At 37.0% G+C, this 17,251-nt stretch overlaps 1 protein-coding gene across 10 annotated transcripts in view; it reads left to right on the forward strand.

The window, feature by feature from the left end:
* LOC138937418 (tyrosine-protein phosphatase 99A) overlaps nucleotides 1–17,175 on the forward strand; it is a 255,436-nt gene extending 238,261 nt beyond the window's left edge. For 3 of the 10 annotated variants that reach the window (XM_070303710.1, XM_070303709.1, XM_070303711.1), the window contains exons 2-16: nucleotides 184–744; nucleotides 3,918–4,127; nucleotides 4,709–4,989; nucleotides 5,196–5,452; nucleotides 7,357–7,640; nucleotides 8,325–8,545; nucleotides 8,739–8,864; nucleotides 9,009–9,184; nucleotides 9,281–9,572; nucleotides 9,666–9,837; nucleotides 9,919–10,043; nucleotides 10,128–10,405; nucleotides 10,495–10,630; nucleotides 10,720–11,311; nucleotides 11,395–17,173. In XM_070303710.1, the coding sequence (XP_070159811.1) occupies nucleotides 495–744; nucleotides 3,918–4,127; nucleotides 4,709–4,989; nucleotides 5,196–5,452; nucleotides 7,357–7,640; nucleotides 8,325–8,545; nucleotides 8,739–8,864; nucleotides 9,009–9,184; nucleotides 9,281–9,572; nucleotides 9,666–9,837; nucleotides 9,919–10,043; nucleotides 10,128–10,405; nucleotides 10,495–10,630; nucleotides 10,720–11,217 (3,306 nt within the window). In that variant the 5' untranslated portion in view covers nucleotides 184–494 and the 3' untranslated portion in view covers nucleotides 11,218–11,311; nucleotides 11,395–17,173. Of the gene's footprint in view, nucleotides 1–183; nucleotides 745–3,917; nucleotides 4,128–4,708; nucleotides 4,990–5,195; nucleotides 5,453–7,356; nucleotides 7,641–8,324; nucleotides 8,546–8,738; nucleotides 8,865–9,008; nucleotides 9,185–9,280; nucleotides 9,573–9,665; nucleotides 9,838–9,918; nucleotides 10,044–10,127; nucleotides 10,406–10,494; nucleotides 10,631–10,719; nucleotides 11,312–11,394 lie in introns of all 10 variants that reach the window. The other 7 variants (XM_070303704.1, XM_070303700.1, XM_070303705.1 and 4 more) reach the window with 5 other exon arrangements.
* Nucleotides 17,176–17,251: the final 76 nt, after the last annotated feature.

Raw genomic sequence — 17,251 nt, forward strand, 5'->3', positions numbered from 1 at the left:
AATTTTTTTATCTCATGAAACTCGTTTCGCAGGCGATTTCCGTTTCCATTATTTCGTACACGCTGGATTAACGTGCGCCGAGAATTATTAATTTTATTCCATTCTTTCACAAATGACGATCGATTGATTCGCGAAGAGTTTACGACGGGATCGTCTCATGCTCAATTATTTGTATCTTAACAGAGGAAATATAGCCACTGGTAAACATATAGTGCCCACATAGCTGTCGCAACGCGTGCGACGAAAAGTTGATTCATCGCTTGGGATAACCCGAGAACTTACTCCCGCGCAAAATGTGACAGTGACCGGCTGATGAATAAATGCGTCGTTATGCATTCTACTTGGACTACCGTGACAACGACGACGAAAAGACGGTGCTGTAATAATTGAGGGAATACGCGAGAGGAGCGCGCCGAGTGTTCCTCAGCGAGGATGGGCGAATTTGTGAAATAACGGGTGTAGCGAGAGAAAGAGAGATAGATAGAGAGAGACGTATGCACGCACGCACGCACAGCGGCGTTTTACACAGCTGCAGCTGCAAAGAGGAAAGAGAAAAAAAAATGACGTCGTGGGCCAGCGTGGCCAGTGTCGCCCAACTGGCAGCCTCGCTAGCCCTGATCTTGAGATTCCTCATCGTTACCGCTGCGTATCCGATCACGCAGACGACCGACGAGGAGACCTACGAGCGGACGACCTACATCGCACCGTCGTCTTCTACGGAGAATGACAGCGATATTTATCGAGGTAATTTGCGGGGGATACCGCGCGATCGACAGATCGACGCGAAACCATCACCTGCTTGGAGAAAGCGCGATGGGTATTAATAATATATAATAGGCGTAATAATACGATAATAAAAAGATCAACTGAGAAAATATCTAACGATAATGGTAAAAATTAAGTATACGATGGAAAGGGAAAAGAATAAAGAGAAGGGGAAGGATGTACACGCATCGATAAGGCAATATTTCTTCAAGCGTTTCATCATCATCTCCCGGCATCTCCCGCCAGTACAACTTGATATAATATTACTATTAATAATATTAAACGATTTATAATATTTTGCAAATAATATCACATTTTAAAAATCAAAATCATTTATCGGTATTTTAGTTTCTCCTAAACAATTGATTTCGTAACGAGAGATTGACGCTAAATAAATATGTATGTAACTCAAATAATATTAATACTATTGATAAACAAAATTTTACAACGGCAAAAATAAAGCAGATTATTCATATTTTACACGTTCACGTCTGAAGGAAACGTGATGTCAGGCGTTCGAAATATACGGAGAATCAAGTAGGCTGCGGTGAAAATTTTGCCACTTGGCATCAATTAAAAGCGTGATTAATTGGTAAAACATAAAAATAAATGTTGCGAGTTTCACTAGGAAATGTCACTCGCCGATTCAAGTATCGCGTTACGCAGCGGCTACTTCGTAATCACCTTGCGAGTATACGAGATTGTCCGGTCGTGTAATCGATGCTTAACTCATTTCCCGTTCCGTCTCGATTTCGCGGAACGCGAAACGCACGTGCGTTTCGTAAGGTATACAAGGTGACTTTAAACGACGTATTTCTCATCCGTTTCGTCTTTTCCTTAAACCACGCTCTCACTTACGATGCACATCTATGATTACGCAAACGTTCTCAAACCTGCGTACTAACACGCGCTCATCACAAGCATTTTGCAATTGCCGTTGTAATTGCCGCAAGTGCGCTGGCCTCGTTGCGGGAAAACGATATTTTGTAACATTTTTATTGTACGCAGGATTAGTTTCTAACATAAAAGCGTAATCAAATAATGAGATTGACCTGTGCGGTTTGTTTCGTTTTATTTACGTAAGACGTAAAAGAATGCGCGTCATTCGTTTTTTGCATTTGTAGCATATATGTATACCGATGGAAATCGCCATAGCAACGAATGCCTACTGACCTTAAGTGTCGTCGCTGTATAAAATTATGGGAATACGTTCATCCTCAGGATTATTTTTAAGAGCAAAAGCTGAATATTATCTCTTGCGCGGAATCCAGACATTCTATTTTTACGTCAGAACCCAAGGTCGGTAGCCTAATCCGGACAAATGGAAGCACCATCGGTATCGCCAAGCTTAAAAAAAAAGACATTACCTCTCTTGTGTGTGATAGAATGTGATAGAAAGATTTTCATCTTGAAAATGTGAATTTCAAAAAATTTTATAACGTCATCTAAAACATATCGATCATTTAATAGAACCTTACGATATTCAAACTTGAATCGAAGAATTCGAAACAGTTGCAATGAATTCGGATGCGACTCGAAGCGCTGCAAATCGGTATGCAAGCGCAACTCTGGCATTCGAAGCAGGTACCACTATCTGTTTTCTTATCTACTGTTCCTTTCACTCGCCGTGAACCTATCCTAATAAAGACACTTTCGTCTACTTGATTCTATACTTGATCCCTGGATTCCTGATGGAAAAACGATAGTGGATCTCCTTCCAATCTTCGAAATCATAAAGAAAATGCATCGTCCGACGCTCGTTTTATCGGCGCGATATCGTCTCTTTCTGTCTCTTCTTTTATCGAGGAACGAGATCGTTTATCGAGCAGTCAATTCGTCAGAAAATACAGTCGCGATGAACGCGATTAAAGACATTTCAGCGATCGCGAATAGATTCGGCGCGCAATTCGCCTTTCAAGCTACGCACGGACGGCGCTGGATTGCAAGATCACGACCTTGCGCCATACGGCGGGGCCCGTAATCGTATTCATTTTTCAACCTGATAGTAATACGAGTACGACTCGGCCGTCGTTGTGCGTGCACAGACTCGATATGACATCATCCGCCGCAGCTTGTAAAGCGTGTAAAGGTGTATATACCGTATATCACCGCTCTCCGAACAGCCTCGCATTTTATTACACGTCGTTAATCTAACGCGCGAATTCGATAAGGTGCTTTAAACGGAACCAAATAGTTGTAAATTATCGTTCGCGAGAGAAGAGAATCAACGAGAAACGATCCTTTCCCCGTTGCACATCGTCGATAAATGGAAAATAAAATAATTTCCTATTAATTCTATTAAAGAGATTTTCGTAATTTGTGTATCTATAAATTTTAATTTATTTAGATATATATCGATTTTATTTTATTATTCGATACATTTGACAGGATTTCTCCCCTATTACGCCTAATTTATTTGGAGCGTGTCCGAGCAAGATTACTGTCAATGATTTTACGCAGCTGAGGCTAGAATGCAAATCAATCTGCATGTTTTATACCACACACGCCGCGCAACGTATGGTAATGCCGCGGCAGATGTATGAATATTCAATAAATTTCATCTCTCTTATATGAACGCATCGACGGTCGTTTATTCATCCGTATTATTTACACGAGGAAATAGAGCTTTAGGAAAATGAAAATATAGCGGATTGGGTATATTGATATCTATTGCTCGATAGAACAAGTAAATAACCGGGAATGGACCTGCCAGCGCACTGGTTATGTATTCTAAACATCCCGAAAGAGGGAGGGAGGAAGGAAAACATTGGATCATATTTTGTTTCTTATCGACGCAAGGCGTATTAAAGTATTGTAAAAAGATCCGATGTCTCTCTTTCTCTCTCCGCTATGTCTCTGACCTAACGTGTACTATAGAAAAATTTATGGCGCATGCAAGTCTATCTTTTTATGTCTATGTAAATAACGCGTTCACCGTATGAAAAGGCGTTGCGCTCCGACAATAAAAGAGTAAAATAAAAATTGAAAATGAAAAGCCTGCTATTTTTAATGCGCGCCTATTTTGAAATACGCTTGAATATACTTTGTCTCAACGGGACATTGTAAATGATGACGAGAAAGGAAAGGTCAATATAATATCCTCCTCTCTTATTATAATGAAAAACGCATATTTTTTTCTCTTTCTCTTTTAGCTCCAACAAAGCCGGAGAATCTCACCTCCCGGGAAATCACGGGCAGCACCATTGAACTCTCGTGGTCGGAGCCCGAGAATGCCAATGGTATCATCGTTGGTTATCGCGTTTACTATATGCATTCCAACTATACGGACGTTAAAATGCACATACCCGATAAATCTGCGGACTCGGACGACCCGAATACCAAATTCATTCTGAAAGATCTAAGTGAGTATATACGTTCTACACGTAAAAACAATATTGCGCGAGAAATATGATTATACGAATAAGATTATTTATTTCAAGTAACAAAAAAAATTCAATAAATATCAAATGCTCGAGTGAACTAAAATTTATCCTTTTATTTTTTTTAAACGTATAATTTTTAACGCCACCCAGTCTCTCGATCTTTTTTAACGCGTCAGATAATGCGAGATTAAGCATGTAATCTTCAGCCGACAACGAATAGTCGTTACAGTAGACGACTAGAGATAGAGGTCGGTATACTTGGCTCGTTGATAAGAAAAGCTCGAAGAATTCTTATCGCCGTACACGCTTTTTTTTTTCATATACGCTCACTGCGCAGGCGAATGCATCGTTAGATATATTTATTTTGGCATTACAATTACGAGCGAATATAAAGAAAGAATTATATTTTATTGCATGGCAGTGGCGAAAAGATGTCTCGATGAGATCCGATATATCATAAGACTGGTCACGCGTAAAAAAATAGTCGCTTAAGTTTCATTCATGAAGGTTGATTGGCTCGATTGCCATTCATAGCCGAATGCCGGGTTTATTATTTGCAGATCCGAACACCGACTATAAGATTTGGGTGAAGGCTTACACGCGAAAAAATGAAGGCGAGCCTTCCGATCAGATTATTCGCAGAACTGATATAACAGGACCAAGTGCACCTTTGATCTTGAATTTGACTTGCCAGTCTCATCAGTCCCTCTATATTCAGTGGGCCAGGCCGGTCACTTTTTCGGGCTCGATTGACTATTACTACATCAATTACCGGCCGGAAAATGGAAGATATTACGAGGAAATTGAACTATCCACCGAGAAGAATCATCTCGAAAGCGGGGTACGTCTCTCTTTTACAACTTTAATAATGTTAATTATTTTTTTACATACCGATAAAGAAGAAATGTCTAACTATTCATGCTATTGATAATATTTATCAATGAGAGAAACTTTTTGCAATTTTTTCCTTCATCATCCTTCACGTCAGTTTAAATGGAAACAAATCCACAATGCATTAGAAAATATTGCGAACTTATTTTTATGCAGGCGATCATACCCAATCTGACGGTGAACACCGTTTACGAGATCGTCGTACGGGGAGCCACCAGGAGTACGATAAATAGTCACTTCATTCAAGGCGAGAGCTCTACACCGACGAAGGTATTGGTCACTCGCGATTGCGACAAGATACCGCCCTTGATGCATCGCAGCAATATTAAAGACCTCACCCCCGGAGTAATCGCCGGAATGGTATGCGCCTGTTTCATCGTGATGCTGGCAATTACGGCCTTTGTGTTGTGGAAGTAAGTCACGATTTCATTTTTTAATTCACGGCGCGTTATCGCAGAAATCTTAGCGCGAACCGATTCGATTATCAAACGATATATTCCCATGTCAATAAATGCAAATATGCATAATTCTAAACACACACTTTCTCTCTCTCTCTCTCTCTCTCTCTCTCTCTCTCTGTATATATATATATATATATATATATATATATATATATATATATACATAAATTTTTAAATCCTCTTTTTATTTAAATAATCTGACTGTGAGATATACAACGATATTAATCACGAAATTATTTATAATAAATTAATACAATAATTTATATTTAATTTAAAATACTTAAAATTAGAATAAATAATACTAAACTATGAAAGAATGTACTTAAGAGATTTATACTTTCACTACAACACTACGCTTCAATGTTACAGCTGAACTTGCAAAGTATTATTTCTGACGTTTCACTTCCGCTGCGCGCCGACTAATCTAACGTTAAATGACCTATTAGTCTTGTTACTTGGAAATTGTAGACCAGACAATCGGTATGTTCGAATACTGACGCACATCTCAGATCGCGAATCGTATTCCATGCGAACAATTAGAAAGTTTCCAACAGACGATGCGATTGTACGCGCGAATACTTGTTTTTCCCATTCAAGTTCTTCCGCTGCAGTCTATCTCCTCTCAATTTATACAACCTTTAGATTATATCTAAAGCTCTTTCGGTGATATTTGATTGATTAAGATTGTGATTTCATATATACATGTTAATTACGAAAATATAATCAACTATAAATTACAGAGAATATTTTTTTAAATTAAATTTAAATGAGATTACTAGTTTATTTCTATTAATTTTTTTATATAATTGCTAAAATTATATCACAATGTTCAAGAGATTATTCGAACATATGTATCAAAAAGTGGCTTATATTAATCTTTTAGAATGCCGAAATAAATTTGAAACTAGCGATGGTATCGTCGAATTTATCGGACGCAATTTACGAGACATTCTATGTGTTAATGCAGAGATATCGCGCGGTATACTTTAATAATATCTCGACGCGCTCACGCTCTTATGTCTCGCGTTATCACGCGAGATAACGCACGGTGACAAAGGCTGAGTGTGGTCTCACAGTTACCGGAGTAAAACGCGCGCGGAGCCGGAACGGAGTGAGACGCGCGTAACGTGACGCTACGCGGACACGCACGCATCAAACGGAGAGACTTGCGTCTCGCGAGTGGAAACGCGTGTGCCACGCGCGTCCGAGAATCTCATTCTTTTCTTCGCGCGTCAGTGTCTCGGGTGACGTTCTCAAGAACGAGTAAAACGATACGAGCGATGTACGAGACGGATCGGCTGATGACAAGCTCTCATTTTCTGGGTCACGGACGGAGATCGTCCGGTTTACTTAGTCGTTGTTTATTCTGCGAGCGTGTCGATCGTTGATTCGTGAAATCCTCTCGATCGGAAGACCCCGCCTATATGATGAATGCTATCGTCGAGATTATGCCGTCGAAATGAAGAAGTTCTTTTGCAAGTTGTAAGTTTCGGTGTATGTATATATATATATATATACCGAGAAATGTATGCTTCGAATCCGAAAGCCGTGAGCGAAGGAATGCGTGATATCAGCATTTGATATATCAATATTTGATCATTTCTATCTGACCAATCCGCATACGTGTTTTTCTTTGATACTAAGCTCTGCAGCTGAGACACTTGAATATCTTTAAATTGTATAAAATGCTTCATTATAATCTCGTTAGTAAAGAATATTTATATAAATCGTAAAAAAAAAAAGTATATAAAAGGAACATACAAAGAATTTTTTAAAAATATTTTCTAAGAAAATATATTTTGGTGATGAGAAGATATCTAGACGTGTGTATGTGTGTGTGTGCTTTTTTTCTCTAGACCGATTTTTAGGAAATGCTTCCACACTGCCTACTATTTTCTGGATTATCCGCCGCGGAATGTTCCCACTCTTCAAGAATGGGAAAACAGCGAGCAAGACGGTGAGAGGACCGCCGTGGCCGTCCAGCAATTCGTTCAGCATGTCGCGAGTCTTCACGCCGACGGGGACATCGGTTTCAGTAAAGAATACGAGCTCATACAATCCGAAACCGGGGACTACACCGTGGAGAATTCTCAATTCGCCGAGAATAAGGCCAAGAACAGATACTTGAATATACTCGCATGTAAGTAGCTTTTGACGTGTATTACGCTCGCGTTCACGTGCTGTCGTAATATTTACAAATGAAAGGAAACATCTTAATATAGAACTGATAATTCTCCACAATTTTCTATTTCTCGCGAGAATGTTCCATTACTTTTCTAAAGGATATTCCTATTCACTATCGTCAAGTTAATATTACGACTGATTTATTTTATTGTTAGTTCAGTCTGACAATCAGTGGCTGACCTCTTCATTGATTCCATCTAACTGGGGGCATTGTGACGTATCATTATCAATTCTTTCTGGTGATAAAAAAAATTAAAAGAAATTAAAATTTAAATAAACTTGTCGTGTTTAATGGAATAACAATAATCGATTCGACAAAAAGTGGATTCGGAAATATTACGTACAGTCGCGAAATTCCTGTTAATGAAAAATACCTCCTCTATTATATTATATGCGAAAAGAAGTAATGAGTTTTCGTCAAGTTAAAGCGACATCTCGGTATAAGAGATATCTCGGCTTAAATCATACGTTGATTTTTACGTCGATTAAATTGATAAGTGGATAATTATATAACGTGTTTTTAAAACTTATATTTTTAGTTTTAGACCAATTTTATTGAAAATAAAATGTGAGGCATGCTTTAATTCAACTCGAAAAAAGTAATGTCTGAATTATGTATTTTTTATATTATTATCATTAGACGACCATACTCGTGTGCAATTACTCTCTTGCGGCGGTGGGCCTCCTAAAAAGGGTCAAGATTATGTTAACGCGAATTACATCGACGGGTGGCAAAAAGCGCGAGCATACATCGGTACCCAAGGTCCACTTCCGCCTACGTTCGATGGCTTTTGGCGGATGGTTTGGGAGCAACGCGTATCAATAGTCGTAATGATTACCAATCTAGTCGAACGCGGACGTGTAAGTGTGATTTTGATATATCGCGTTTTTTAAATTATAACATATAAAAGATGTATAATAAATAGTCACGAATAAAAGACAATTTAATTATTCATATGTAAAAACTTCAGTTTATAATGTAAAAATTAGCGAAATATATTGGGTTATTATTTTTCATTTATTTTATTATTATTATTATCTATTTTTATTATAGAGGAAATGTGATATGTATTGGCCCAAAGAAGGGTCCGAAACATACGGTTACATTCAAGTGACTTTAGTGAAGGAGGACATTATGGCGACATATACCATCCGTACTCTTCAAATCAGACATTTAAAGGTATAAATTTAGAAATAAAATATACATACGCTTAAGACGTTTTTAAGACAAATAAATGAGAATAGATATCATACCGTGGAATCAAATGTTAATGCGAACGCGTGAGCGAATTTTTATTAATAAGATCTTTTTCTGATTTTTAAGCAGATTAAAAAGAAGAAAAATGGGACCAATATGGGTGAACGTACTATATGGCAGTATCATTATACCAGCTGGCCTGATCACGGCGTACCCGATCATCCATTACCAGTTTTGAGTTTTATCCGTAAATCATCTAACGCTAATCCGCCCGAAACTGGACCTATTGTAGTGCATTGCAGGTAATAATCGCCATAACATTTTAATAAGAAAATAAATTTTAAGTCAATAATATATTTAACTTAATACGTATTAATATATTTCTTTGCATTTGTTAGCGCCGGCGTTGGACGTACCGGAACATACATTGTGATCGACGCCATGCTGAAGCAAGCCAAGGCCAAGGACGAAATCAACGTATTCGGTTTTCTCAAGCATATCCGTACCCAGAGAAACTTTCTGGTCCAGACGGAAGAGCAGTACATTTTTATTCACGATGCCCTGCAGGAGGCGATAGAGAGCGGCGAGACCAATATTAATTCCAACAATTTAATAAAGCACATTCAAGACATGCTATGCCTATCGAATAATAAGACTGATGCGTGGAATAACATAGAAGCTCAATATAAGGTGACTGATTTAATTCTTGAAACTGGGTTATATATATAATATATAATCACAAACATATTAAATTATTAACTTAATTATTTATATCATTCTTAGCTGGTAACGTCGTGGAAACCTAAGGATTTCAATCTCGTGTCCGCTACCAAAGCCTGCAATATTCATAAAAATCGTAATATGGACATAATTCCTATCGAAAACGCGCGCGTCCATTTAACGCCGAAACCTGGTGTCGATGGAAGCGACTATATAAACGCGACATGGGTTTCAGGTAAATAATATAGCGCGTCTCTTCTATACAAATCTAATGTCTTACTGCAAATGAAATGACAATAAGATGTGTTATTTCTAGGTTTCCAACGTAATCGCGAGTTTATTATAACGCAGCATCCGATGGAGAATACTATAATGGAATTCTGGCAAATGATGTGGGACCACAATGCACAGACCATTGTCATGTTGACTCAATGCAACGAGGTACGCGTCTCGAATAAAGTCATTAATAATTGCATAAGAGATAAAAAGAGATGATATTTTATAATAAAAAATGTTGTCTAATAGGAATATCCAGAATTTTGGCCTATCGAAGGAAAGGATCTCGAATCCGAAACGTTCCGAGTACGACTCTGCGGAACAAAGGAGACTGTGAACGGGACTATCCTACTTGAAGTCGCAGTTCGATCGTTGCAAGATGATTACGAACTCAGCGCTAGGATCGTTCAAGCGCCGTCGAATCAGAGCGGTCTGTGGCCGCATAATAACAATCCAAAAACTTTTGTCAGTATCATCCAGGACTTTCATCGAGATTATCAGAACGGTCCTATCGTCGTAATGGATAGGTACGTTAAATCATAATTCTTATTAATAAACAGCGGTGATAAAACTAATTAATTGAGCTAATACAACTCATATTATTACTTCATTTCAGGTATGGCGGGGTCGAGGCTGCACTTTTTGTTCTATTGACTACCTTAAATAAACAATTGGAATTCGAGCAAAGTGCCGATGTTTACATGTTTGCGAAGCTGCTTTATATGAAGCGACCCGGCGTTTTTCGTACAAAGGTAAATTTCAAGTGTATCAAATCTTTGTCCAACTTTAATCATATACGCGATAAAGGAAAAAACTTAGCCTTATAAATTATTATTTGTAGGAGGATTATGTATTGCTGTATCAGTGCTTGGAATCCATGTTGTCGACGAAAGGTCACGCTGAGCCTGATTTGTACGCCATGGCAAATGGACACGTTGCCTCATTGAACGACCCGAACGAAATCAGGTCGGCCTCATCGATCCAACATATGCCACTAGATTATCCATCTAAGTCATCTGTCATTCGCGAATACGCCACCGTAGAAGTCAGTTCCGAATACCTATCCGATTACACTATTCCCATACGCGTGGATCATCCGATTGAGTCGTCCAGCAGCCGTGGGAGCGAACCCTGCCTCTCCTCCCACGGCGGCAGCAATGATCATGTAGTACCACCACCGGAGAAAAGCATGGTGGTGTCACAGAGAAACATTAGCTATCATAATCATTCACAATCTGGCGTATCCGTAATGGTCGATGCTAACGGTTATATCACAAATGGCAGCATGCGTGTATCCTCCGACAATATGGAGCCTAGCTGCAAGATGATGCCACAATGATGCCGGCCTATCTTCGGTTGCAGCGCACCCTCGCGAAGGTCGGCCCCGCTGTAATCGAAACTTCCTGAATCGTTGGAAGTTTAATCTTGACCTGGTAAGTATCGGCCAAATATATAGTCTTGGATGGAATATACAGCAGGTATGATATTGAGAAAGAAAAATCTGTTTCTCGAGCAGACTAATCTTTGCATCGCGAAGAAGGTGATAGTTCTTATTCAAAGGATAGCTGAAGGATCTTGGAACGGATTTCTTAGTGTACATAGGGCTAAAAACGTGTATGTTAAACGTGAAGGATTATGAATTTTGATAAGAAAAATCCGTTACCGGCGTCGTAAGAGCGGACAGTGCCAAACAAAGAGACAAAATGCCGCCAATGTATGCCGAATGGGTGACATTTATCTTATCCGTCGCGTAAGTTTATGCTATTCAATCGATATGTATATATTATATATAATTATATATAATTATTGACACACAATACACATACACGCGCTCATCTGCATAGACACATACATAAGTAAATATACGTATATATAAGTGTACGCGTACATGCTGTATAATAATATATATATGTATATGTACAGGATGTGTATGTATATGTGTGTGTATGTGCATATGTCGAATATCCGACAGCTTCGAGTTGCCAAAGAATCATTACGATAGCTTAATTGTTAGAATGATACTACTGTAGAAGAGTGTGTACATGTACATATATATATACATATATATATATATATATATATATATATATATATATATATATATATAATATACACGCGTATCTAATTATTCTATATGTATAGTTTATTATATACGCGAAGAAATGCGTCGTCAAGACGAAATCTCTCGCTTATACAGAATCACGATCGTCGCGCATAACTAAACTAATTTATAAGCGTCTGCCCTCTCTCTCGTTATTCATTCATTCGAATTGGTCCAGCCCCGAGTGTTGGCCACACGATATGCACAGCTTATCGTACTGTTACTGCCATGTAGAGAAGATATTTAACGATTTGCCAAGCGCGTTAATTGTTAATTTGTAAAATTAAGTTTGTTCGTGTCATTTTTTATGTAAGATCGCTTGACGCGAATATATGCGAATTAAATTAAAACTATTACATCGTATAACTACAATGTGTCAGTTAATTCGCATCATTCGAGCGATATCCGTAAACGAACTGAACGCACAACTTCATAGAAGATTATATGGTTTTTAATAATATCTAACGTGTTAAGGAATACAAACTTTCTATGAAAAATAGCGTGAATCTTACAGATATCATAAGTCTTTCACGAAGAATATAGAAGCCAATTATCTCTGGCGGAATTACAAAATATTGTCGACGGAAAACGCGCTGATTTTTACATTGTAGAGCTTGTGCTTTTTTAAAATTAAAAACATGATATAATAACTTTCTTATGGTGATGACAATCGCAATATTTTAATAATTATAATTTGCCGTTATTTATATATTTTATATACAAGAGAATTGTGTGTGCGAAACAAACCAAAGTAAAACGACATTTTAAATGTATTTGCATTTTTATATTATATGTTGATATTACTATACACGAAAGTATGAACGATCATAGATTTTTGCAAGAAATTTAACTTTTAAATCTATTGATATTTAAGTAAATAACTGCTTATGCGTGCACATATTTACAAAATATTTAATTTATTTTATTCAATTTGTTTATTAATAATTAATGAACTAAACTATCAACGAGATAAAAGATTCGACAAGGAAAAATCGAAAATTAATAGATCGCTCTTGTTACATTATCGCGCATATTGATTTCTAGAAGTTTCTTTATCAATTATTCGTCAACAACGTGAAACACACAGATACTTTATGAAGTGTATGTTCCATCGCTTGTGGCCTAACTCTATAGTACAAATTAGATTCTACGTTCGAACAACTATTCATTTAATTAAGTGCAAGAGACTTTCAAACCGGTTTGTTTCAACTTGCCGAAATTATATTATAATTAAGTAATAATATGATTCCAGTAATAATTACTACAAGCATTAGTCTATATTAGTCTATATTATATCGAGTGACATTCTTCCATTTTTAATTGATAATGTCGCAAATAGAAAGGAAGAAAAAAATAAACCGTTTTCGCATTTCTTCACAAATATATATTCGGCAGATTTATTTTATATTACGTACTATTACGCATATTATTAAGAGGACTAAAATCACTTTTCTGAATCGCCATCCTTTAGACAAGTTATTTTATTAACAAAGCTACTGAACGAAAGGGAGAGAGCAGAGGCAATGAATGCAGAGTGCTGAAACCGAAATGTAAATGAAAGAGAGAAAGAAAAGTCTCTATGTTTTGTTGATCAGCCCACTGTGATTAACTATGAGAAAATGATACACATGCTCGTTGGAGAAGATCGCTTACCATCGATATACGTGGATATAACGTCATGATTAAGAATATTCGTATAAATACGTAAGACTGACTGTGTTGTTCGTAAAAATCAGAACGAGAATCAATTCCCTACCCGCGTTCGCTTGCGTTGGAATCGTGGCGAATCACGATCGCGAAAGCATAAGACAGAGATTTTTCGAGAATGGGATAGATGGATAGAACATGCGATATCACCTATTCCTTTCTCATAGAGTTACTCTTTTAAGAACTACGAAGCAGCGCCGAAACGTAACAACACGCTTGCAATGCGACTAAATGCAAGCAGTTTCTAGAACGGACCGAAAATGTGAATCAATCTTCGAGATCCCGTACTAATCTTATGTACACCCGATTAAATCACGATCGAATCTCGATTAATTATCAATTCGTAAATACGAATGGAACACCTATCGACTATTGTCTAGTTATAGAGATTACTATGTATGTAAAAAACGTGTCTTTTAATTAATGCCGTAATAATTTAAGTCATCGAAAGAAAGAAAAGCGAGAAACGATATTATATAGATATACACATACATACACACACAAATACATGAATAAGCTACACCGAAGAAATGCATACACACCTGAGTGACAGACAGCTCACATAAACACGGACTCGTCGCGCTAATACTTGTGTGAAAAGAAAAAATATATATAAATATTTATGATATATGAAAATGTGGAGGAAATCGGAGAAAATAAGAGATAATTGTGGATGCGTGGCGGATGAGGAATCGTCCGGTCTTAAGATCAACAAGAGACACACAAAGACAATGCCATATAGAAGGAATAGTGCTCGAATTCCGTGAATGATTTGTACAGCTAGCAGCAAGACCGATATCTCGTCGTGCAAAGCGAATAGAGACATGATCGATATACTGTATTTTACGATATTACACGGTTATATATATACCTATACACGGATAACAAAATAGACGTCTGAAGTATAAATGGCCGTCGAGAGACAAGGCGATCGTCGAGAGATGCAGTCGCCCGTATATAATTCGGTGATAAAATAGGTGGTGTGTATAGATAAAATGTAGACTCTAGTCAACATAATATTTGTAAGATGACATACACACACGTCTTGTTCGTTTCACACCATTAGCTCGCATCTAGTTCTCTTGGTCTGTTCGTTTCATTTTTTTTTCTTCCGATATTAATGAGAGACAGTAAGAAAAAGATAGAAAGATGATGTTAACACGTGATTTCATTTTCCATCCTTTGTCCACCGAATGATTATAAAATAGCTGTGCTGTGAGAGATATATGAGAGAGGAGAAGTGAAAACACTTATTTTTTCTTTTTATCAAAATCTCACTTTGAAATGCGAGTTCTTATACAAGAATTGTTTCACCGATACTGATTGTGAATGATTTCGAACATTGTTCAATAGGATGAACAAAAGCGATCAAAGTCCATAGCATCCGTCGCGGAGATTCTTTTTTATACGCACGATATAATAAAGACTTGCGATTATGTAACTGTAACTTTCGTGTGGAAGAAAGGAAAATGGTCCGAGAGCTGGTTTTATATAATTATATATATTTATATACATATATATACACATGTGCATATACAATATGTATATGTTTATATGTATTTTATTAAATGAAACAGAATTGAAAACAAATCGAGCGCAAATCATGTTGGTGCGATCAACATTCAGAATCTGTTACTTATATGAGATCTGACGATATGTAGAAATGGATGTATTAATAGAGAATGTATATGTTGAATGCTTACTCTAAACTTCAATAGACAACTGTGAAAAATCACACTCAAGCATTCGTTCAATTGTTTCGCGTATATGTATAAGTTGCCGTAGTGTGTCTACGACTTTATAATTATTTGTAATGCGAATTGTCGCAGCACACATACAAGAGACTCCCGTTCGAACGTACGCACTACGGCCTACACTAACTGTAAAAAAAAAAAGAGAGAAGAAGCTCTTTATACATATATTCGCACACGATGTATTAACAATTCACCAACGATCTGCCGCTTTTCGTCGAAATCGGCTAAGATACGAAAGCTGTAGCGGTTCGAAAAAAAGTTACAAAGTTAGCGAGAGAGTCTCGAAAGACACACGGAGTATTACGAATCCGCGCCATGCCCAATTAATATTCGACGAATACGATAAGAAAAACGAAGCCGATATATAAAACGACAGTCGAGACTGCCAATTGTATCTACGAACATTTCTTCTTTTCTCTTTTTCCTTAACTCTTTCGCTACGGTACTTAAATTACGTGGAATTATATTTCGATGACAGGTATTTTAAATGTTTATATTTCAACATTTCCAATGTATTTTAAAACAGAATTCTATAGAGAGATTTTCTGAAATTCGATAATTAGAAAATCAAATTTTCTATCTATATATTGGAAATATATAAGTTAATAATTATATATTGGAAATATATAAATTAATAATTGAGCGATCAAAGTGATCACGAGAAAAAAGTCAGCGATTTATAATTATTAAAGCGATATGTATTTCTGTTTTTATATATAAAATGGGAAAGAAAGAAACTATATTATATTTTTCTGTGCAAAGATAACGCAGATATCGGTTCGGTATCAGAATTGCAGTCAGTGGAACATCATTATCGATAAGGCTGTGGTCTTGTATCAATAGCGAAAGAGTTAATCTCCGAGCATAGCGATCGCACTGCCTTCGATAAAATTTTGAACAAACCGATTTTGACCATCGATTGAGGATGAAAAAGATGATTTGCGTCGACAAGATGAGCCGCATGGCATTTTTAAAACAAAGCACGAATGAAAAAATCAAACAGTTCTGTTTCTCCTGTTCCTATGACGTCACGCGAATCGTCTTCGGAATCGATGCGGCTCTCGTTATTAATTATAAATCCTTAAGCACTAACGACACACGCATCAGTGAGTCATGGAGGACGCGAATGCTGGTCTACAAATGCGGTTCTCATCAATTTCTATTGCTCGACGTACAGTACGTGTCTCAACGAACACACACACACACACAGAGAAACTTTAGAAAGGTTTAAACGGATATAATGATTGCGATATCAGTCATTATGTGCAATAGTATTACTCGTTTTTTTAACTGTACGCTTCATTCGAGAAGAATTGTCCGTGCTTAAGAACATATACGTCTAATAAATAGTTTGCGAGAAATCTGCAACTGGATCAAATCAGCCAAGTTTCACTCACCAGAGAGTTCCACAGGCCGATCTGCTCATTTCAGCCGCTTCCTGAGAAAGAGACGTACGACGCGATCACCCGATGATCAATTAGCGTTAAGCACACGCGAAATATTCATTGCATCTTATTTTTGTTCTTATTTTGTTTTCATTTGAACCTCTTGACAATTATTTTGAATTTTGTATATTCGTTTCGTTTCTTTAAATCAAAATGAGTCTCATTGATAACATCTACATTTTATAGAAATATTTCGTTAGTTTAACACAAGAATTGTGCTCGCAATTGCAATAATATTTATATAATGCATTAAAATATTTGGAATTTTTTAGAACATTAGAATCATTCTTACGTTTGTACGGAAAATAGTGATTTTCTTCTAACTCATAATACTCTCATTTTATGAGATAATTATAAAATTTCTCT

Source organism: Polyergus mexicanus, unplaced genomic scaffold, assembly GCF_030449975.1.
Source record: "Polyergus mexicanus isolate NDT 795.1 unplaced genomic scaffold, iyPolMexi1.0 SCAF_10, whole genome shotgun sequence".
Lineage (NCBI taxonomy): Eukaryota > Metazoa > Arthropoda > Insecta > Hymenoptera > Formicidae > Polyergus > Polyergus mexicanus.